General features: G+C 48.4%; 2 protein-coding genes across 8 annotated transcripts in view; both read left to right on the top strand.

The window, feature by feature from the left end:
- LOC129213298 (syntaxin-binding protein 4-like) overlaps positions 1-13690 on the top strand; it is a 45649-nt gene extending 31959 nt beyond the window's left edge. The window contains exons 12-22 of the mRNA XM_054843081.1: positions 2607-2704; positions 5134-5230; positions 6385-6512; positions 7061-7153; positions 7707-7772; positions 7870-8058; positions 8338-8454; positions 9708-9757; positions 10608-10738; positions 12044-12101; positions 12896-13690. Of these exons, the coding sequence (XP_054699056.1) occupies positions 2607-2704; positions 5134-5230; positions 6385-6512; positions 7061-7153; positions 7707-7772; positions 7870-8058; positions 8338-8454; positions 9708-9757; positions 10608-10738; positions 12044-12101; positions 12896-13001 (1133 nt within the window). The 3' untranslated portion in view covers positions 13002-13690. The remainder of the gene's footprint in view (positions 1-2606; positions 2705-5133; positions 5231-6384; positions 6513-7060; positions 7154-7706; positions 7773-7869; positions 8059-8337; positions 8455-9707; positions 9758-10607; positions 10739-12043; positions 12102-12895) is intronic.
- A 5712-nt stretch (positions 13691-19402) lies between these two features.
- The window catches only part of SEC14L5 (SEC14 like lipid binding 5), a 41616-nt gene continuing 38190 nt past the window's right edge, over positions 19403-22828 (top strand). For 4 of the 7 annotated variants that reach the window (XM_054842966.1, XM_054842960.1, XM_054842965.1 and 1 more), the window contains exon 1: positions 19403-19536. The gene's annotated coding sequence lies outside the window, so the exon portion shown is untranslated. Of the gene's footprint in view, positions 19537-19959; positions 20189-20246; positions 21809-22828 lie in introns of those variants that run through there. The other 3 variants (XM_054842962.1, XM_054842964.1, XM_054842961.1) reach the window with 3 other exon arrangements.

Genomic DNA, 22828 nt, shown 5'->3' with positions numbered 1-22828 from the left:
ATTCTTTACTAAGGCATTCCGAGGACTAAGGTACTCATAGGAGACAACTTCTTCCGCTCTCAGCCTGTGGTTCACTTGCAGCAAAGATCAGGCCAGACTTGCATGCAGCAGGTCTCATTGCAGGCAACGCTCCCTTCCGATGGGAATGGGTGGTCCTTGGAGACGCAGTATAAAGAAAACCAATTAATGATAGTTGTAATGCACGCAGCAACCCTGGGCGTTATACGGGCATTAAGGATGCCCTCAGTTGGTCAAACTGGGAAATTGCTTATGGTTGTGATTGTCAGGTTTCTCTCTACATCCAAGCTTCACTATTTGCTTGCTTTTCCATGCTGTGTTTTCTCTCCATGCCCTGAGTCCTCTCCTGAGCTCTTCCCATTGTGGGAGAGACCTGCTCTGCTCACCCGACAGGATGGCAGCAACGGGGGCTGAACGCAAATCACCCGGCAGCTTCACGGGTCCCTTAGGAATTGCAGGAAACCTCAATAACCCCCCTGATCCCGTGTCCAGGGAGGTGACTTCCAGCCAGGTACCCCGTATCTTTATGATATGGAGGTTACTCCTGCCCCGAGGAAAAGATGGGCTTTTCCTAGCGAGTCCCTAGCAAGCGCTGCCCATCATTCTCACGGCTGCAAGTCCGACGGCCCTTCCTTCCCCGTGCACTGCCGAGGCACCGGCCCCGCTTGCAAATCCCTATACTGTGTTGTAATTTCCATCTGGAAGGCTACGAGCGAGCATTGCAAAGTAAATTGTGTTTAGTCTATACCTGGGATTAGCGGGAGAGACAGGGAGCAGACGGTGCTGGGCTGGGTGTGCGTCAGCGCTCTGCTCGCAGGGATGCCTGTCTCACCTTGGGCGAGCTCCGCAGCCGTCAGCCTTCCCCTTCCGTGCTCTGCACTGCAGAGACCCCGGGACAGGGACTGCCCTTGGCCTGTCCTCCCTGCCCCGAGCATCCTGCACCCTTGATTTCACGTAGGCTCTTAGGTGGCCACCTCTGACAGCCAGAGCTCCCAGTGACGGGGAGCAAAGCCCTGGGTCATGTAGGCAATCCAGCAAATAGCAATGACCTAATCGCTTCCTGACTTAGCTAGGGGATTTCATTACACGCGGGTTTTTTTAACGTGAAATGCTGAGGAGGCTTTGTGTCAGTGTTGTCATCCATGAAAACAGACAACTGGCTTTGAAAGAGCAGTGGCCGGGCTTGGAGCCCTGGCCAGTGACTGCCTCTCTGTGGGTGCCTGATGGATGCCCTGGATACCTCTGTGTCCGGAGCTGACAGCAAAGCCACGTGGAGCTAATCCTGATTAGCCATGCATCAAAGGGTAACAGCTCTGCCCTTGAACTTGGAGAGCAAAGTGTTGGTGGCCGATCCAGCAAACCCATTTACTACCTCTTGCTGCTCCACAGCTGCTGGCGTTAGCAGAGCGGATGAACACCCAGGTTAGGAGGATTATGCTTGTGCAGCACCTCTGCTGCTTCTCGCTGCCTTCTCCTTGCGCCTGGTCTCCGCCTCGATGGTTGAGGAGGATGCGGTGAGAGGGTCAGGAGAAGCAGCGTTACTCAGCAAGACAGGGCTTCCCGTGGTGTTAATCAGATCCCAGCCAGGTGAAAGAAATTGCAAATCCTGTGCCATTGGCATGAGAAGGAATTTTGTCACCGACCTGGGCTGATGGCTCGAGGGTGAGCAGGGGCAGGCAGGTGGCCAGGCTGCCGGCACAGCAGCCCTGCACCTTTCTGGAGCCTGGCAGGGCAGCTCCTGAGCCAGCAGTGCCTTCTGCAGCCCTTTTCCCAGGAAATGTCACAGTTTCTTATGGACAAGGGTTACTCGTAAGGGAAAGGTGGGGTTCCCTCCAGGGACGGAGGAGCACAAGTGGCAGCAGGGCTTGTGCTCGGTACCATTTCTGCTGCGAAGGCAGTGCCAGTAATGACAAGCCAGCTGTCAGCAGCTGGCTCTTCTGATCTCAGGACAGCTTTTCACCGGCAAAGCAGCTGCCGTTTCTGCCTCTTTCTCCCTCTGTGTCTGCCTCGCGATGCATGTGGCTCCAACCCAAAAAACCCTGCCTGCCCGACTGAGGGAAAAGGGTTCAAGGCTTTTTGCAGTATTGGGAAGGGAAAAAGTCTCGCACCGGTGGTTTTCCACATTGCTTTGAATCTGTCGGTTCCCTTCTCCATGGGTGTTGTGAAAGCCAAGGCTGCATTTTATAGTACGTTGGGTTTCAGTTTTGCTTAATCAATTAGAGAAGACCAGAGCCAGGGAGATTTTTTTTTTTTAATAGATCATCATAATTACAGACCCCAAGACTCCACAAAAAAATTGTGATTGGAAATTTCCAAAGGGCTATTTTTGCAGTCCCTAGGTCCTTGGATGAAACATCCCATTTTAAACCATGCAGAAGCCCAGTTTCAGTAAGGGTTTGCCCCAGTATCCTGTCTTTCCAACAGTGCCCTAATCCAGCCTTCCAGGACCAGTTTTAGTAAATCGTGGTCTTTGATTTTGGCCTGCTGCACACATATTTCATGCAACAAGAATTCTGAATTTTGCTTTGCAGGCACCTCTTTCCTCTACCCAAGTACTCTTCCATTAACATTTATTTTTGGCTTTTCAGCACCTGCTTCAGCATCTAATCATAAAGCAGCTTCAGGCACCAAACCAAAAGTAGCGTTGGATCCCCATGTCCGGCTCAAGGATGGGAAACTGGAGCTGGTAAGTGGAACGGGTCCCTCTCCCGAGAGAGAGATCTCCTCTCGATCCTCTCCCAAGGTGCACTATGCAGAAAACAGTCCACTGACGTGATACCTCCTTGCATCCAGCTGCCACGTTAAGCTTGTGTGAATGGTCTCCTTGTATTGCTTTTCTGTGAAAGAACTGATTGAGACCTTTCCGCTTTGATTCTTGCACCAATGTCGCAGTCAGGCATGTGAGGACTAGCCCAGGTACCAGCATGGGGGTGACTAATGTCGCTTGTTTTTTGGAGGGATTAAAAAATGCAAACCTGAATAGATACAGTCGAAGAGAACCAGCCTGCCTGTTTGCACAGACTAAAGCTGTAGCACTTGATGAGCGCTCTAATCTACACGTACACCATCTTCTGCTGACCAGCCTGCTCCAGTCTAACTCCCCTTCACCCTTCTAGGATACCGACTGGGCTGTGCTGGGAATAGCAATAGCCCAGGCGATGTGGAGTGCAAAGCCAGCCGCGGTGCTCAGAACATTGCTTTCCTTATTAGCATCACACCGCTCATGTGCTACAATTAATTAATCTGATTTTTGAGATAAAGGCAAAAGAGTCAGCCACCAAACTGTATTTATTATCAGGAGTCTGGAATAAAAAATGGGTCTCAACTCTTCGGTTGAGTTTGCTGGAGGCTGGGTCTAGCCTCTAAAGGTAAAAAGGGAGAAGAAGGCATAGCAAAATGTCCCAATTGTGTCCAGAGGGGCATTTAAACACACCTTGGCTCACCTTGGCTATTTCTCCACGCTCTGGGGAGCTCCAGAAGTCTCCTTCTGGCATTTGCATTTCCCTTGGATGCAATGCATTCGACTCAGGTGCTGTAGGTGCAGGCAGCTGCCCTCCAAACTTTCTGGTGCTGGCATCGCTGCTGGGGTGACCTCGGGCAGCCTGGTGTGGGCGAGGGAAGGCTGAAATATGAGATATCACACCAGGGATCCAGCCCAAACTGCTGCTCCTTTCATCATTTTATGGAAAATATATTCCACAGGCACCACCAAAGGGCAGGAAGACCCGGGTGAAGGGCAGAGTGCCCTCGAGGGGCCGTGCCCCCAGTCTGGTTTTGGGGTGCATGTGTCACTGTCTCCCCCCCCGGGGCACTGCCGGATTTGGGGCGCGGGGGGCAGCGTGGGAATGCAGCCCCTTCTGCAGGCCCGGGGGGATCCGAGGAGGACCCGATGTCACGAGCATCTGCTGCCACCCCACGGCAGATGCAGCGGTCGCCCTTCGGCTGCTCTCGCCTCCCGGGAGGACAGCACGCAAGCAGGAACTTTTCCTCTAAGCCTGCATAATTCTCCTGAAGCGGGATTTAGGATTGCGTTTTCGCAGCGACCTCCGCTCGCCATGGGTATAAAAGCAGCTCTTCTTTGGTGGGAGGAGCAGGGACGCTTGGCTTTCCCTTTTAAAAGCCAGTGTTATGAGCAAGCAGCTGCAGCAGTGCCAGGGTCAGGACATGCACACCGACCGGCACGCATCTGAGGTGGTTTTGGGGTGGCCCGCACCAGACGGCAACATCTGCAGACTGAGGATCATGGCATGCCCAAGCCCCGGAGCTGGCAGCACTGCCTTGTGCAGGGGTGGTGGGCAGAGGGGCGGGAGGTGGGACTCAAATGGGCCTCGCAGGCAGCACGTGAGAGCAGATGGGTCCCATGGGCTTGCTGGTGACCGAAACACGAGCACGGCCTCATCCCCAGCCCCCTTCCAGGGGACCATGCGGGAGGTGCTGTACATGCGTGAGCAGGAGCCACGGGTGCAGCCTGGGACAGGGGAATGTTTAACTTGGGCTCTTTCCCAGAGTCTGCTGAGCTTGACTTTGTCTTTTAAAAGCTCTTACTTGCTGCTGCCAGCAGCGAAGTGGGGTTTGCGTGGGTTTATCTGCTTCTTTGTGGTGCCCTGGGGCTGAATTGATAAATATCAGTAGAAGACAGGGCATCAGGTGTAACGAGAGAGCAAAAGGTGTAATGAAGAAGCAAAATGTTTGAATGTCTCCTGTTGCCACAAGAAATGTTCTGTGAATAGCTTCCATCTTCTCGGTCCTAAACAGAATTCCTGGGCAGTAAGGGAAAGAGAAGAGGCTGAGCTATTGGCAGCTGGGCCTTGCTACAGCTCCACAGGGTTTTGATAAAGCTCCTGACAGTTTGTCATAGCTGCAAATCTGTTTGCAGTCTGTATAAAATGTTCTTGGAGGGATGTGAACGTGTCCCTGTCTTCAGGAACAGACATTTCTGTACACGCATAGGAAAGGAGAGACTGGAAATCCAGCCCAAGCCTGCTCCTTTGGAAGATGTTGCCTGGAGAATCACTCCCAGGAGAAAACCCAGCACCAAGTGTCCTCCCAGCACCTACTTCAAAGAGTTGCTTTTCCAGTATTTTTCTTTTTAAAGGCTCATTGTTTCTGCTCAAGGTTCTGCAGTATCTTGGTCTGGATGTGACTGAGGAGAAGAAGAGGCAGTTACGGCAAAGCTTGACCACAGACTCGCAGGGGACGGTGGCCTACGGAGGTGAGCGGGCAGCTCTGCGCGTGACGGGCTTTTTCCATTTTGTGTAGCTTTGCTGGAGGCTGAGAAAGGAGAGGGGCATCTGCTCAAGGGTGGCAGGTAAGACACCTGCCTAGGTATTGATTTAGCCTCAAAACCAGCCAAGAAAAGTCACAAATACAAAAGAAGATTTGGTAGAAGCATATGTAAAATGAAAATACAAGAAAGTCGGTGCGAGGGCTTACCTTCCTTAACCCCCAGCTTGTCAAGTAAGAGCCGGTCAGAGGACATGCAAGAAATGAAAGCCTGCTCTGCTTTCTGTGACCTGCCAGAGCATATCTGGCCCATAGGGTCTGCTCCCCAGAAGTTTTTTCGCAAAAGTTCAAAGCTATCAGCAATGTCCTCACCAGCAGGAACGTCCCCACCAGACAGAACAGGCTTGCAAAGCACAACGCCTCTTGGATGGATGTTTTTGCGCAGAGCGAGCAATGGGATATGGAACCGTGCGCCTCTCCTAAGAGCGACTGGCTTCGGAGTTTGTGGCAATAGGAATAAGGATGATTAGGGGTATTTTGCTAAAATGCTGGCAGCGAAGATGCTGCTCTTGCGGTAAAAGCTCTGGTTCCTGCTGCAGCCCCAGGCTGGGACCACGGTGTCGCCTGCCCTCCACTGCACCGGCTCCCGTCTGTCCCACGCAGCCCCTTGCACCGTGCTTTCCTCCATACCCAAAAGCAAAGCAAATCTGGATCTTCAGACTTGTCAATTTAAAGCTTTTTCTAAGTGCTGAAGTCATTGAGTTTTTTGTTTAAATCAGCAACATGAGAAATGCCAGCAGGCAGGCGGGTGCCTTTTGTCAGAGAAATGTGGTTTTGGCTTAAAATTTTAAAACTCTGAGAACTGCAATTCTGAAAACTCTGCTGTGAAAATATCTGGGTTTTTTTAAAAGCTGATTTTTTTTTTTTTAAACTGGATAAGAAACAAGAGTCTGGTAAAGACTGAAGAAATTATTTAAGCTTGATGGGATTGCCAAAGAACCAAGGAATGTTGAGAAGACTGCCTGGCATCTTCAAACCTGCTCTGCTTGGCAGTCAGTGCACGTCCCCAAAATCGGTGGCATTTTCTCCTAACACGCAGCGCTTTCCCCTTGTAGCCTGTTAAAAACTGATTCTTTCCCACAGATCTTCTCCAAGCACTCAGGGATCTGATGCAGGAGGAGCTGGACCAGGCTGGTCTGGATTCCAGCTCCATGCTCTTCACGCAGCACGAAGTGGCCAGTTTGCTGGATACATCGGCTTTTCACTCTCCGGTCAGTCAGTCCAATGCTCTGCTACTTTCAATCCATGAATCTTCTACCTGAAATCCATGAAATTCTGAGGCAGGAATAGCTAAATGAGCATTTTCTGGTTGTTCTAGAGTTAGAACTATCCATTAATCATTTAGATTATAGGAAATGCTATCAAAAACCCTCAAACTTCTCATTTTTAACAAGGAAATAACAATATCTATGGTGATATGAAGGAAGTAGCCTGGCAGTGATGCAGAAGGAAAATTAGCCATAATTAACCAATTCCAACTAATTTCACCTGATTCACAAAATGAAAATCCCTTGTAGCACATCTATTCCCGCTACGTCAGGGATCAGAAATCCTGTGGGGTGAAAAAAAAAACCCCAACCCTGCAGTTGAATTATTTGATGTGCCTTTTGATCTGTTGCATAAAAACGCTGACTGCTTTTCAAAGTCATTTTGATTCATCGTTACTGTGGGTACAGCAAAAAATATGCCTGCCATGTAGCCCCATGATTTTGGTAAATTGTCAGTGGTGCGTGATGCTGTCTGTCCCTCTGCCTTGCAGACCTTCGACTCTCTCAGCTGTAATGGCAACGAGGAGCTGGAGCAGCTGCAACTGGAAATGATGGATCTGCGGCAAGAAGTCCGAAGGCTAAAGGTGGAGCCTCTCCTCTGGGCAGATTTCTTGGCTGATGCTTTCTGCTGTAGCTCGCTGTAGTCGTACGCGAGGGTAATGGTGTAGCCTGTCCCTCTTAAGAAGTCACCAGTTTGCATTCCGCACGTTCCTCGTTACAAAGGAGACTCTCACCCTTGTCCCTCCTTAATTGTCTCTTTCTCGCTCTCAACCTCAAATGAAAATTTATTTATACTAGATAGTATGCAGCCACTTTTTAGCAGTGAGTAAATATACTTAAAAATACAAAAATGTGTCTCACAAATAATTCAAGTCCTGAGTAACAGAAGCACCACCTGTCCCCCCCATCCTGACCTAGCTGCAGATTGCCGGCGTGGCTGTTAGCTCCATGGCGGTGTCTGGGTGGATTTCTGCAGGCATGCAGGTCACAGCCCAAAAAGCTCTGGGGTGGGGGAGAGTGCATACGACTCCTTCTGTAAAATATTATCTTGGTGGGTGGGGGTTACAAGACCAGGGCATCTTCTAGACAATGTCCTATTGCCTGTTGCTTCTAATACAGTGAAAATATTTTCTGTAGTCTCTCCTGAAAGAGGTGGAGAACAGCAAGAAGTCAATGGAAGATGAGCTTCAGAGACTGAACCAGGTTAGTGAAGAGATTGCTGGGGGCCTTGGGGTGGTTTTGGTGGTTGTCAGCTGAAGGGGGATGTGGTGCATTGACCAGAACATCTCACTGCTTCCAGAAAGCACTGGGGTTCCTCTTCGAGAACCGAACGCTGCACAGCAAACTGCAAATGGCAGAGGTTGTGCAGAAACAGGCTCACAGCGCGGAACAGGACTATGAGGAAGTGATCCACTTGCTGGAAGCTGAAATTGCAGAACTGAAGATGCAGTTGGCAGGGAAGAAAGCAAAACACGTCTCTGAAATAGAGGTAATGCAACCCCTCAGCCTGGGAAAAAACCCACGACCCTCCTGGCCCTTCTTCTATTTATAAAGGAGAAGATGAACGTAGCACATACATCGTTTGCTGTGTATGACCACAAGGCCAGCATGGTCTCTAGGTCTGTGTTATAATCTGTATAATTTCCACTGTCCCTTCCAAAAGGACAGTGGGTTTCTGTTTGTAGCAAATACCATAAACTGGTGTTTCCAAAAGCCAAGGCTGGAGCGTCATCACCCCCTTTCTCTTCTTCCTCCGTCCCCGTCTCAGGAGGACATCCTGGAACTGAAAAGACAGTTGTCCCTGGCTGACGGCCAGTTACGAAAATCAGAAGTCTCACGGAAGCGCCTGGAGATCTGCAATAGGAAACTGCTCCTGTTTGTGCAGGTGAAGTGCTGAACCGCCCCTGGTGCTGGTGGCATCGCTGTGGCCTCTTACCTTAAGGGTGATTTTGCAAGTCCAAATAACTTCCTGCTCCGTAGGCAAGAGAGGGTTGTTGGGTTTTTTTAATTCTATCTCATCCTTAAAAGGCACTGTCTGTTGGTTAGGAGAAACTAGGGAATGAACTCATATATACTTATATACCCACGAGCTATGTAAACACCATGGTGCAGGTTTTGCCTGGTGACTCTGCTGTCCCTGGCTCACCGGTCCCCCCATGATGCTCCGGTTGAGGCTGCTCCAGGAACTCTGTTGGACATGATGGTCGAAATCAAAAGTTTTAACCTTCCCTTTGTATAACTGGATGGTTGGGTTCTCTACACAACAAATGTGAACTCGAAGAGCAGTTTTGCTCTTCCAGTGCTTTTTTTTCCCTGGGTTTCCTGCAAAATTGCACACATAATTGCTTTAGTCTTTTAATTGACTATTCTTCCACTTTACTACCTGTGTTGGGAATACAAGCTTGTGTAATTAGTAAACTGGCCGGCACGGGATCGTTAATATTCAGCATATCTGCTACAGCTACTAGTAGCCTATCCCAAGAGCTCTTGAAATCAATAGGAAACAGCAGAGTGCAAGGAAGTGTAGATGCTGTGTCCTCGGCTTCAGAAAAAGAAGAATTAAAATGCCTCTAGACCTGCAGCATGATGTGCTGGTGCCTGCGCGGTTTGGGGCTGGACTTTGGAAATGGATTTGACTTGGCCCCAGGGTCAAACATCACAGGATTTTGACTGCTGGAGCAAAATATCTTCCTTTTTTATACATCCCTCAGTAGTGTTTGAGAATTCACTAACCGTGCGTGGTAACGAGAGCTTACGGATGCAGGTACAATCCAGAAACCAGGGATTGCTAGTAACCATGATCAAGGGTCACTGAAACGTAGCCTGCAAAATTGTTCTTTGGAAGAGTATTTTTTACGTTACATTTCATATATTTGAGTGTTGGTATTAAAATGTATAATTTAGATGTGTCTCTCTATTTGCATAGGCTGTGAATGTTGCTCGAGTTGCAAAAGGCCTTGAGATATTCGCTTCAAGGGCAATGAATAAGCAGAAGCTGATTACTGTCATATTAAATCTGATCACCAGGAAAAACCCATGGGGTTTGTTCTCAGGAATTATTCATTCCTACAAGTTTGAAACCTTTTTTTTTTCCCCCTCTCTTGTCTTTTTTTTTTTGTTGTTGTTGTTGCATGGCAGAACGTTCACAAGGTCCTGAGCACACCCAGTCATTTACCAGATGGGAAAAGGTAAGAGATGGCTTCTGGGAACTGCGAACAGCAACATGAAATGTCCTTTTCTGACCTTTCTCAGGGGAGGGTGATTCACACATAACCTACCCAGAGTTTCTAAACATACTGTCGCTTTGGAAGTGAAACCATGGGAGAAACATGATGTAGAAGCTGCTGGTGGGTTGGTACTTGGGGGGGTTGGCCTCTGTTCAGGCTTTTTTTGGGAGTGAGTAGCTGAAACACTCCGCTGGTTAACTTGCTTTTGTTAGCAGAGACCCTAAGCAGGTTGTTTCAAAGAAGTAGAGTTTTGAGCCATCTGCTTTTCCAAACATGAGTCAGGCTTTGGCTTCAGGACCATGTCCTTTTTTATTAGCAGTTACAGTAACTGAGCCTAAGCAAAGAGCTAGCATGGCTCTCAACTGCATGAATGGTTGCAGAAATAGAGTTCAGGCTTCTGGACTCCCCTTCAACCTGAATTTCTCTCCTGTCACTTGGAAAAAAATTGTATCACAACTCTACACGTGTTTTTCACTGATTAAGTCATTGAAAGGTCACTGTCCCATTGATAATGATCAGCCTCTTTAAAAAAGACAGTTTCTAAGAATGATGGAAAAGTTTCCAAGATGGTTACTTCTAACATAATGAAGGAAAAATGTTTTTGAGAAATTCTAAAAAATACGTTGATCTCTGTCTGTAACACAATGATGCAAGCATGTCTAAAAGAGTCTCCTGTGCTGTTGAGCGATAGAGAGGCAACCTCCCCTGAATTCACAGAATTTACATAGAATATCCTTCACGAGAGGCTGGCCAGGATTTTCAATGACCATTCTATGATAGAAGTATTGATGGCACTTTCCATATTTATAAGAGTCAACAGTGAAACAGAAGAGGATAAAACAGACGCAGTCTCAGATACATCTCTTCCATCTTCAGATCTTGTTGACCTTTTGCTATCAGAAGCTAAAGAACTGCTAGCGCCAATCCTCTCCAACAAGGACGGTAAGCACTAAATTGACTGGAGAAACCTGAATCCAAACAAGTCTCAAGGATATCTGTTAGTGTTATTTACGGTTTCCACCACGTTACATCTTTTTTTTGCCATACCAGTTAAGCCTCCCATACGTGTACCTGATTCCCTCATGCTAACCAAGATGTAATTGCTCTCCATGTATCCATGTGACTCATCTTTCAATCTGAGATGCAGACTCGCGGTGTAGGGAGTCAAAGGGTGTGACTTGTGCCCAGGGCCAGAGGAAAGGCATTTATCCAGGGGAAAAAAACCTAACAGGCAGGAGGATGGTTTCACAAAATCGTGGAAATGCTGGTTGAAAAGGGACTGCTGGAGACCAGGAGTCAAATCTTCTGCTCTAGGTAGGACCAGCATGCTAGATCACATCTGTCATGGGTTTAGCCAGCTGTGCTTTCAGCCTCCAAGGATGGAGATTCACAGCCTCTCTGGAAAATGTGCTCCCGAGCTGCATTATGCTCTGTGAAAAGCATTTTCCCAGCATTTAGTCTGAACTCCCCCAGGTGCAATATGTGGCCACTGCCCCCAGTCATATTGTCTGCCACTGCCAAGAAGAGCTTGGCTCCAACATCTTTCTAATTGCCCTTGAATTAGGAGTGGGTGCTGTGAGATTGCCTCTCAGCCCTCCCCAGCCCCTCCTTGCAGGTTGGGAGCCCCAGGGCTCCCTTTGCTGGACCCTGTCCAGTTTCTCCATAGCTTTGAACCAGGGATCCAAACCTTCGTTATGCCATCCAGGCACGACTACAGCAATGCTGAGTAGAGGAGAATAGTAATCTCCCTCTTTCCTTGGCGTACACATCAGTCTAGACTCCTTTCCCCTTGCACGTCTGTGGATGGGGGAAAATCGGAGAAAAGGCATCTAGCTCCGTGGGAGTCTGAATCAACTTTCCCAGTCTGGGACTAGCAGCTTAGTCCATAAACATTTCTTGGCAGCAGTTATTTGACCCCACGTGTCTCCTTCCATGCAAAAGGAGAGTTTATGATCTCCTCCTCACGATCAGGTGAGCATTCAGCCCCAAACAGGTGCCCAGTCTTTACTCTTTGATGCTATTCACCACCTAAACGTGGCCGTGGTCCAGCATGGCCTTTGTCTCAAAGCACAAGACACAAGGAAAATAATTGTAGCCTTTAAGGAGCACCTCTGATATATGAGCGTGTCAGCGTTTTCAGAGTTCCTGAATCATTTAAATGTGCATTATCATCATGTAGCAGTGCTACTTGCATCGGGCATGTTTTCTAACCCTTCACTTATACTTGGCCGTGTGCTTAATTTGCAGCTTTGCCATCTGACAGGGACCAGTGCCTGCCTGCTGAAGGAAACCCAAATTACAAGGAGTAGGTGTCAAAACTGATGTGGTCTGTAATATTGACAATACACACACTAAAAATTCCTGTTGATTTGTTGGGGTTTTTTTAATAAAAATGTTCGCTTGACAACTTTTAATCAGATAACGTAGTAGAGGCCTCCAGATGGCTGTGTCAGAGAAATACGTCCCTTCCTAGACAGCAAGAGGCTTCCCTCCCTGCACAGTGAAGTACGGTGTGAATTCCTGGATCTCTCTTTTATTTTCTAAAATGTTCTTTTTCCTTCTGGCCACATGGGAATTTACGGTCCTATGGCTTATCTAGCCAGCATTTTTATAGACCACTGTGAGTTCTGAGTAAGGGAAAAATCATCACTGAATGTGTTAATCTTTTACGTTGTGGTATCAAGATGCTGTGAAGTCCCAGCCAAGGAGAGCAGGACAACATGGCTTTGTTTGGACCTTCAGTATCTTAAGAATTTCCCTAAAACCTATTTAAATGGCTTATATTTAACAGACCCATGTCCTAAAGATATCTGCTGAAAGGGCACTTTGAGACCTAAATGTCTACTACCACTGTCTTGGCTGATCACCTTAACTCAACCTGAAGATCTGCCAGCACTGTTTTATAGTCAGGTACAAAGCAAACATTTGCAAACCATGATTTGTAGGTTATGAAAAGCATTTTCAGACAAAACTGATTGCCAGCACAATCCACTAGCCATGCAAGATCCATGGACTCCTCTTTTCTAAATAACCAGGTTTTGTCGTCATGTTATCCTCCACATCCTTCTCCAAAACTACATAAACCATATTTATTTTCAGCCATCTTCATCAGAAGACCACATGGCCGCCTCCTGCAAGCCAGACCAAGAGCGATCAACCGCAGCCACCAAGTCCAACCAATGAACTGCCTAAGAAGCCAACATAAACCTCCCTCGGCTTGCTCGTGCTCCAAACTGCGACTGTCCGTAACAGCTGCTGCTGTGCCGGGAGATGGGAAGGACACACTGTGGGTGCTTCAGCTTCCAGGCAAACCAGACTGAGGAACAAGCTTTCTAACACGAGACTAATTCTTCCTAACTACCCAAGACTTTTTCAGCAACCTCCCCTGCGCGTCTACCTCTGAGTTATCGTACAAGGCTATTTGCTGACGGTTTTGCAGCTTTATAGGAAAAAATATTCTCAAGAGGCTACAAGGGCCTGGATTTCACTGGCAGCCTTTTAGAGCTTGTACTCTGGGTAGTAAGAGGAGCGTGAACATACCCAAGGGACTTGGGGGTCTCCAACAGATTCCTTTTGGTATTTCACATGAAAAACCAAAGTATATTTAGTGACTGTAATCAAAGCAGCTTAATCTGTAGCGTCCTAGCTGTCTTCGGATAGGTATTTCTCTTTTTATTCTTTTTGTATAGCTTATCCCAGCTGCAATGCTTGAAATGGAAAGCACCGTCTCAGCTAGGTGGAGAAAGAGTGCAGAGAGAGCCGGCAGTACGCTACCGGTGACGATGTATTGCTGAACACCAAGCAAGAGAGGACGTAGTGAACATATTACAATCAAGGCCCACAGTGTCACTTGGAAATTAGATACACATGATGCAAGATAGCATGTGGCTAGCAACAAATGGGGTAGAGATGCGAGATGAACACAGGGTCTGGAAAATAAAATGGAAACAGTGCTCACAAGGCATTTGCTTTCTGGGTTATGATTGTGGTTGCTGCGTTCAGCATCTCCAAGACAAACACCCTGCCCGGGTCCATTTTTTCCTCCCTCTTATTTTGGCAGCTGGTAGCAGGATGCATTGAGAAGTTGCAGGAAAATGGGGTGCATTCTGACTTTTACACAAAATTGTTATGATTACTTCTAATCTCCTTTGTGGGGGTTCAAAGGATGTGGATCCTTTATAGCCTGAAAGAAAAGCTTAGGACGCTCACCAAGATCTACTGAACTCAAAGCTATCACTGCACTGCTAAAACAGTAACTGTGTGGTGGAACTGCACAGTCACATAAATAACCAGTCCGAAATTTTGGTTAAACTTAATTTCATAGCTCAGGGTAAATGAAATCTTTTGAATGCATGCCTTAGAATATAAATTAAAGGACTTCTTTTAAAAGGAAACATAATTCTTTGGACCACTCACAAGGAATATTCCCGGGAAGGAGATACTTTCAAAAAATATTAATCTTGGGATACCCTGTGGTTAATAGCTTGTTCCCCAGTGCTCTCTGTTTCAAAGGGATGATAGTAGATACCGGTGTTGCTTGTGGGTTTAGCCCTATGGCTTTGTTCTCATCTCGTGTGCTATACAGACAGGGCAAAGCTGCAAGAAGACGGGTAAGAGCTGCACAGAGCAAAATCCAGTCTCACCAGTTTGGTCTATCCTGTCTCTGGAGAAACATCTCCAGTTCCCCTGGGGTTAGTAGGGAAGATACCAATCTGCTCCTGGAAGTCTGTCTTCAAAAGCATTTGGCCAGAGGTGGCATTCTGGGGAGATGTCTCCAGCCACTGCTCCCCATACTTGCCAGAGAACAGTACAAACAAGATTTTGGGAAATAGCAGGTCTTCAGCTGTATTGTATCATCACACATACCCAACGGCACTTGAGAAACCTAGTAGAAAATGGACAAGTTATGGGGAAAACAGAACTATTTAGGCCAAACTTGAATCTTGTGGAAGTCAGTAGTTTTGCTACCAACACTGAGAATCGTGGAATTTTCTCAAACCACAAGCATTGAACTCTACCCCACTGAGTGCTGGAAGGGCACAGCCCAGTCCTGTCCCAGCAGGGATCAGTTATGTGGGCTGAAAGAGAATATACTTGATGCTGCTTCCATAGTCAAGTGACTTGTATTTTAATGTCCCAAGAAAGAAGATTTTGTATAAAAGTATCACAGTGGGCGAGGGCTCCGATGAGACAAGCCTGACAAAGCACAAGCACTGGGCAGTTGATGCCAACACACAGCAAAGGGTGGAAACAGTGAGATGCTGACCCAGGGCTGCTGTATTTTGTGTATCCTGAGCTGTCTGCTAGCGAAAGAGCTGTGGAGATATTAACCTTTTAAAAAGCCCGGACAGTTCTGTGCTCTCACCTTACTGGCAACCTCTTTGGAAAAGAAATCCTCCAGGTTCATTCCTCTCAGCCACTGGAGATCCAAGCAAGGCTCAAGTCATTGTGTGCTTTCCAAAGCAGTCATACTTCTTAGCTGGTTTCCATTATTTTCTTTGGATTTATCACGTTCCTTTTGCCTTTGCTTCAAGCACAGAAAACTTTCTGTTCTCTATTAATAGTGTTGTTACTAGCTGCTACCTTTCCAGAGCAATGTTGAAAGCTAAGATACGACGAGAGTTGTGCTCCTGGAGGTGATGTTGATTTCAGTGACCCAGAATAACAAACCTGTGTCATGTTTTACTTCCAGGCAAGTGGAATTCGGCAGAACTCAGCAAGTCGACGTCTCCTACCAAGAGGCAAAAAGGGAAACGCATGAAGGAACAAACAGTACGGAAAGAGAAGTCACAGAATATGTCATTTAAGTAGAATCCATTTTATTTACATGGGGCCTGCCTAGCACCCTTGCAAAAAAGCTGAATTCTATCTTCATTTGCAAATATTATAGCTTGCTTGTAAGGTTGTGGAGACGCGGTGCTGTCGCAACGTGCTGTATCTGTCCCAGGGGGTCCCAGTACGACCAAACAGAAATGAGGAGGAGAAGGTGGAGTATTTCTGACAAAAATGAGTCCTGCCTGGTATCAGATCTTCCTGAGTGGGTAAGATGGAAAACAGCACGTATTTTATGAGCCACTGGAGAAAATGCACACAGTCCCTCTAAATGGACATAACAGACCACATTCAACACACTGCAGGTGTATAAACTCACAAAGATGCATTTAAAGAGCATCAGCATGGACAGCTGTTGACCTGGAAGCTTTGGGGGTTAAATATCACTGTTGCGATGGCTTTATTTTGTATTTTTCTCATGCAAAGCGGAAATTCAGTCCTTGACTGTTGATGGGTCAGACGCTGGGAGACCTTTCCCTAATGACATAAACCAAACCAAGATACTTCTATCCAACTATTTTAACAGCTGCAGTAAAAGGGAAGGTTGGGCAGGTAGCCACCTAGGCATTATCTTGAAAGGTGAATGTAGCAGAGAGCCATTAGCAGGGTGTTTATCTGCGGCCTGATGGGGAAGGTAACTGAATCTGCTGTAAACGTGCTGGACTAGAGCTCATTAGATCTCCAGTTTCTTCTCTGCCAGTGATCTCTGCCATCTCACTGTGTGACCTTGGGCAGCACATTTCATCTCAGTTTTGCACCAGAAAAAATGGGACCGAAAGTATCGGCTTCTCTGAGTGGCATGGGGAAGGCAAAACCTTTGGCACCCATAGGATATGGGGCACAAATGGATCTGGCGAATGGTGTGGCGTGATGTACTGCTGATCTGCGTTTTCCATGAAAAAAAGCCTCCGTATTTTGACTTTTGCTGGTTCTCAAAACAACAGACCCAACTTTTGCTTAGCTTTCGCAAAACAGAGCTCGGGTACGTGCTAAAAGGTTTCTTTGCAGAGACGTAGAGGTAGCAGAGGTGAAAGCTAGCCCCAAACACCGCTGTGGAGAAGACCGGCAGGTCTGTTCCCAGTGCTGGAGGCTGCAGAGCCTCTTCTTTCTCCCAGCTCCACTCAGTGACATGGGCTGGACTGAAGCCCAGTTCTAAAGAGTGGAAATACACTTCCAGGACGCTTTAAATATGGCTCTAAAAAAGCAGGTGAACTTTGCTGCTGAATTTTTAAAGACCCTCTTTAATGTTTAAACAATGCTGATTTTCTAAGGGTTGTTGAACACGTGTGAAAGAGGGCTGGAAAGCACCTTAGTGTGACAATGCAGAAAGGGCTCAGCTGGCTCTCCAAGACAGACCACAGAATTTTCTGACCTCGGTGACTACAGCATTGCCACAAACCTCCTTTGCAGCTTCTTCAGAGGTCAGCTGCTTTCACAATAAGGTAAATAGCAATAACAATACCATGAACAATTCCTACAAGTTTGGGGTTTTTTTTCATGTGATGCACCAGCTCGCTTGAATTTCTGTTGAGTTTTTCAAATTTACACCCACAGATGAGGCATGAAAGTTGAGAGGAAGAGAGAGTTCGCAGTGAAAAGCCCTTGGTAGTGGGGAAAGTGGAGGCGGAATGGTATCTCCAGACCAGATGTCCTTCCTGGCAGACGTTCTCCTTTTCAACTGCAGAGACAGGCAGGAGTTCCTGGTTTGGGCTGCTGTGAGATGAGAACTTCTTGTTGAGCAGCTCCCACGAGAAATAGCGAGGGCTGAATGCCAGTCCTTGAGGCGAGCACCCAGTCCTGGTCGGTGGAAGGATAGCAAGAGACTTCACAGCCCTTGGCAACGCCAGAGGAGAGTTGGCTCTGTGTCAGGGGAACAGGTCACCTACTGACACTGGGAAGTGCCAAGGTGACTTTTGGCAGCAGGAGAAGATATATGTTGGAAAATGGGAATTATAGCCAGGGCTGCCCAGCAGAGAAAAGGATGGGATGTTACGTCAAAATCTTGGCCACCTTTTATGACTAGAACACAAGGAAAACTACCACGATTAGGTCACGAAGTAGTAATGGGCTGGTGTAAGCTTTGTAGCAAGAGGGTGGAAATAGTTTTTTTTTTTTTTTCTGTTTGAGGACATTGAACAGTGATTGCGGAATGGGAGAGAAATACCATTTCTCTGGAGAAAAAAAAAAAGTTGCATTCTGAATGGGAAAAGACAGCATTTATTGATGAAGTGAATGCAGATGTTGCAGGCCTTGGAGAACTGTGGGTTTTGATGCCCAGCTGTTTGGTGAAGGCCTCTAGGAAAACCTGCCTGCTCGGACTCCGCAGGCTGTGGATGGCTCTGTGGGTTCGTTGTTTACAGAGCAACATCAGGCTGGTCGCTTCGGTCTGAGATAGCAGAACGTTTCAGGAAATATTGCTGATCAGAAATAGGACCACAGCTTCCTGAAATGCCCACCCAGATAAGGAGATGCCCTAAGGAGGCAGAAAAAGAAAAAGCCAGGAGTAAATGTGAGCGTGATGTTTTTCAATAACACACACAGTGGCAGCTGGTCCCTAGGGAGGTTTTGAAGGTGCAAAACATTCCCAGGCTGGTCTCCCACATCCTTCTCCTCCACCACTTCTTGGTGCCACATGCTCCTCCTGCCTCAGGACCGTGTGCCTGCTTGGCAGCTCGCTCTGCCACCCCGAAGCACCCACAGCACGGGGGTTTCTTCCTCCAGCAGAGCCGTGTCCTCAAGGAACCTCACCGGATGGTGACAACTATCTGCTACGGCCTCTTTCCCCAGCTCACGGCTTGACAAACAGGGTCCACTCTCACCGTGTGCTCCGAAGCACAGGGCAAGTGCAATCTCCCCAGGGTTCGTGAAACAATGTACAGATTTTCAAACACGATTAGAGAAAAAAAGGCCGAGAGGTAAGAACGCACCCCGGCGTCCTCCTCAACACCTCTTAGCTGGACCGTCGCCTTTTACCTTGTCGGGAGAAATCAGTTATGGGAATACTCGCTCAAAGTATGAGTGTGTACTTGTGTAATGGGTCACATAATAAATGTAACCGCTATACAACGCAATGGTGGAGTTTAAGGACTGCGGTGAGTGGGCATCTCAGCTGGGGGAGGCCTGACCCACCCGTGACACGTGGGGCTGGGTTTGTTTGGGAGCCGTGGCTCTGCCTCCTCCAGCCCAGCCCCTGAGCGGGTTCTCCTCCTCGGGGGCAGGTGCCAGTGCAGGAAGCTCAGCCTGCAGGCCGGCGTGAGCTCAGGAAAGGTGTTTCTGGCCTGAAACCTTCCTCAGCGGTGCTTTCCCAGCCCCACTCACACCGGGGCTGTGGGCTCGCCTAGCCGCCGAAACAGTCCTAGCAGTGCTTTACTGTCTCTCTCGCTGTCTACCAGAGTCCAGCCCCTGCTCCCAGACGAAAGATGCCACCACCAGCCCCCCTCTTTTAAGGCAGATAACAGTCTTTAAGTTAAATCCCTCTATGGCTTGTGAGTTACCACGGTTCGGCCTGTTGTGCCAGGCCTGCAGCAGCAGCGTACCTGACAGGCAGCGGGAAACCCTGTGGTAAACCCTGTGGTAAAATCCCGCGGGGCGCTCCCGCCCAGGCCCGCTTTGCCGAGGCCACCGGAGAACCGGTCGCGCCTCAAGCCGGCGCGGCGACATGGCGGCGCACGTGCGCGGGGGGGCGGGGCCGCTGCCCGGTTCTCTCCCCGCCCACCACCGCAGCACAATGGACAGCGCTCTGCGGCGCCGCGCGGGGCGGGGTAGGGCGGGGCCGCCGGAGGGGCGGGGCCGGCGCGCGGGGCGGTTGAAGCAGCGTGTGGAACCGGCGGCGCGGCGTAGCGTAACGCGATCGGGGTCGGGGCTGCCGCGCTCGGTTATGGGCCCGGCCGAGCTCCGCCGTGCCCGCGGTGAGGAGATGTGGAGGAGGGAGGTGCCAGCGCCGGGCTTCCCCCTTACTCCGGGGGTCCCTGGGGGCGGCCGTGTGAGGGAGGGGGCGGGCGCGAGGCTTTTCCCGCCGCGGGGGGCTGAGGGGCGGCCGCTGTGCCTCGCTGTGTGCCCGGGCCCTTCGTACGGCGGCGGAGCCGGGAGGGGGGGAGTGTGGGGGAACCGGCGTGTGGGGGTGCCGGGAGCCGTTATCCGTGCAGCTAAAGGAAGCTGAGAGGGAAATTTTAATGGTAATCCTGCGGGGACTGGGGAGGGAGCGGGTGAGGACCCGAGTGGCGGTGAGCGGCAGGCTCAAGCCGGCAGCCTGGCTGAGGATCGCTTCAGGTTTGCTTAAAAAAAAAACCCAAATCCACGCTGATTTTAAAGTTTGCTGATTTCTGTCCTAGTTAGAGGCAGTTGGATAAACGTTGGATCTCCTCTTGCTGAAGGCTGGTGGCAGTTTGCTTCGGAGCGGGCTCACCCCTGGTGCGGGGGAACCCCAGCTCCTTTTGTGTGCCAGCACCAGCCTCGCTGCTGGTATCGCTGAGCTCCCTGTGGGCCTTAAAGTTTTTTTTTAAAAAAAAAAGGCCTGAAAAACTGGCCCTGAAGTATTTGTAAACTCAAAGGCTGACCCTGGTAAGTTGCTACTAAATGTATTGATGTATTTGGGTCAGCTTCTATATAAAACCCCACTGGCTTTAGGGCAGGGTTAAACCAAGCATGTGCTGTTCTCTGGGTCACTTGGCTTAACTCCTCCAAGTAGTAAAATCAGCTAGTGGGCAGTGAGAACGGGGTTGTGTTGATGGCATCGCTTGTCTGATTGTACTAACGAGTGTCCCTGTGTACAGCATACCTGTGTGCAGAGAAACTCTGACTGCGAACTTTACTCAGGGCAAGCTGAAACAGTTTTGTGCTGGTGCTTTGTTGCACTGTCAAGGGACCGGGTGACCGGCCCTACTCTTGTTTTACATGTTAAGTTGAAGCATGTCTCTGTTCTTAAATTGAACTTGAGCATTGAACTACTGACTATTGTGTTGATGGATAAAATGTCACAGTATGACTTCCTATGGAATAGCAGGGTGAGGAATGAGGAGCTTTCCTTCAAGAAAGCTTATCTACTGCTGTGGGTTGGCAAATATCAAGGATTTAATATGTGGCTGTGCATAAAAGGTCAGTGGTGATTTTTTTGTGAGAAAATCAACTTATGAGATGAAGGTGTGGAAGTATTAGGCATGAAGCTTATTTTGATACATGCATGGAAGAAGCTGCTAGTTTTGGAGAGCAGAATGCTGTATGCTGTTCCTTTTTCTTCTTCCCCTCTCAGCCAAAGAAACTGTTCCTTATTGTGTTCTAAAGAATGTGTGACTGTTGTTGTTTGAATGTTTGTGTTGCTCGTCTTTGGCTATAATCTGCAACAGGACTCCAGGCATCTCTGCAAGGTGTGAGGAATGGTGGCCAGGCTCCACAGCAGTGTGTGGGCTTGCAGCCCTCCGTGCTGCTTCACCCTTGCACCATAGGTGTTTCTCAGGGGGTACAATGAAGTCCTGCCTGAGAAGATGTCTGCTTCTAAAAGGTAATAAAGGCTTGTGTGGCACCATTCCCCTTTGAGGCTTCCTTATATCAAGCTACGAAAGACTTGTTCTCAAGTTCTTGTGTGAAAGAGCTCTAATATCCTACGGCTTGGTACCATCTTATAATGCATGTAAAACATCAGCTACTGTGTCAACATCTACCTAAGGGAAAGGCGTTTCAGGCAGAAAAAATGTTGTGCACCTTTCTCTCCACCTTACTCTAGAAGTGGGGAGGAAAGACTATACAGCTCCACAGAGCTCCCCTTTTTCTAACTGGAAATATCAGCTTAGCTGGGTGCCGCAGCTGGCTTTCGCATGTTGTAACAGTGTATGAGGAAGTCTGGAATTCTGCTATCTTCAGCAGTTTTTTGTCAAAAACAAAGCAAAAAAAAATTGCTTGGTTGGTCTCTTCCAGCTGAAGAGAAGCCACCACAGGTGGGAGAAGTTAATAAAGTCACTTGCTGCTGAGTTTCACCATCCAATGGGCAGCTCTAATGTGGAAAGAGCTGAATGAGTTCATATTGGCCTGGATGAGAAGCAGGGGCTGGGGGCTTTGATTCAGGGTTTTGTGTATATTAAATATACATACCCAATTTCTGATTTCCAACCATCTGGCTGTATTCTGTCAAGTAAGCCTCTCCTACAAATAACAGGATAAAAGCTAAGCATATGGAAAATCCCTCAGGTATGTAGTGGATGATTCCAAATAGAATGGAAATGCGTAGTTAATATCACTGCCTCTGTTCCCTTTGCTGTGTGTGTAGTGATGTGTATCCCTCACGGGAGCCCTCACAGTCTTCAAGCTCAGCTGATATGTAGTGGTAGCTTTGCGTGCTGTGTGTACACCACTTCTTGTTAAGAACTTGCCTTTTTTTCTGAAATGCTACCAAAGTGACAGCAGGGAAATGCATGTGCGATAAGGGGTTCGCATCCTTCTGTTTCGTGTCCCCTTCCGTGCCCTCCTTTCCCTGGTACGGTGCCAGCTGGTGTATCTCAAGCTTATAATTAATTCTCTGCCTGCTAGGGTTTAGTTCATCTGTGGATTTGCTGTATGGGTGGTAGCAAAAGGGGGCACGCAGGCCAGCTGGACTCTGCAGGGAGCTGCAGGCCATTGAGTCTCCGTGCTGTTGGCACTGCTGTCGGTGTGTCACAGGATGCTTTGTGGTGTGTGGTGGCTGCTGCTTTTTTCTGTGTTCAGGTGTGCAATAACTGAAACACTTTTAATATCTAATTGGGATGGTTAAAGAGATTATTAGCTAGATATGTTGCTTCTATAAATATGTTGTGTGGTGGGTTGACCTTGGCTGGAGGCCAGGTGCCCCCCAGAGCTGCTCTATCACTGACCTCCTTAACTAGACAGGGGAGAAAAGTTATAACAAAAAAACTTGTGGGTCGAGATAAGGGCAGGGAGAGATCAGTCACCAATTACCATCACAGGTAAAACAGACTGAACTTAGAGAAAATTAATCTAATTTATTACCAAGCAAAACAGAGTAGAGCAATGAGAAGTAAAATTAAATCTCCAAACACCTCCCCCCACCCCTCCCATCTCCCTGTTTTCAACCTCTTCCCCCCCCTCAGCGGCACAGGGGGACAGGGAATGGGGGTTGTGGTCAGTTCCTCACATGGTGTCTCTGCTGCTCCTTCCTCCTCAGGGGGAGGACTCCTCACACTCTGGCCCTGCTCCAGCCTGGGGGCCCTCCCA

This window comes from Grus americana, chromosome 15, assembly GCF_028858705.1.
Source record: "Grus americana isolate bGruAme1 chromosome 15, bGruAme1.mat, whole genome shotgun sequence".
In the NCBI taxonomy this organism is placed as follows: domain Eukaryota; kingdom Metazoa; phylum Chordata; class Aves; order Gruiformes; family Gruidae; genus Grus; species Grus americana.
Note: the sequence above shows the minus strand (reverse complement) of the source record. Positions and strands in the feature narration are given on the sequence as shown.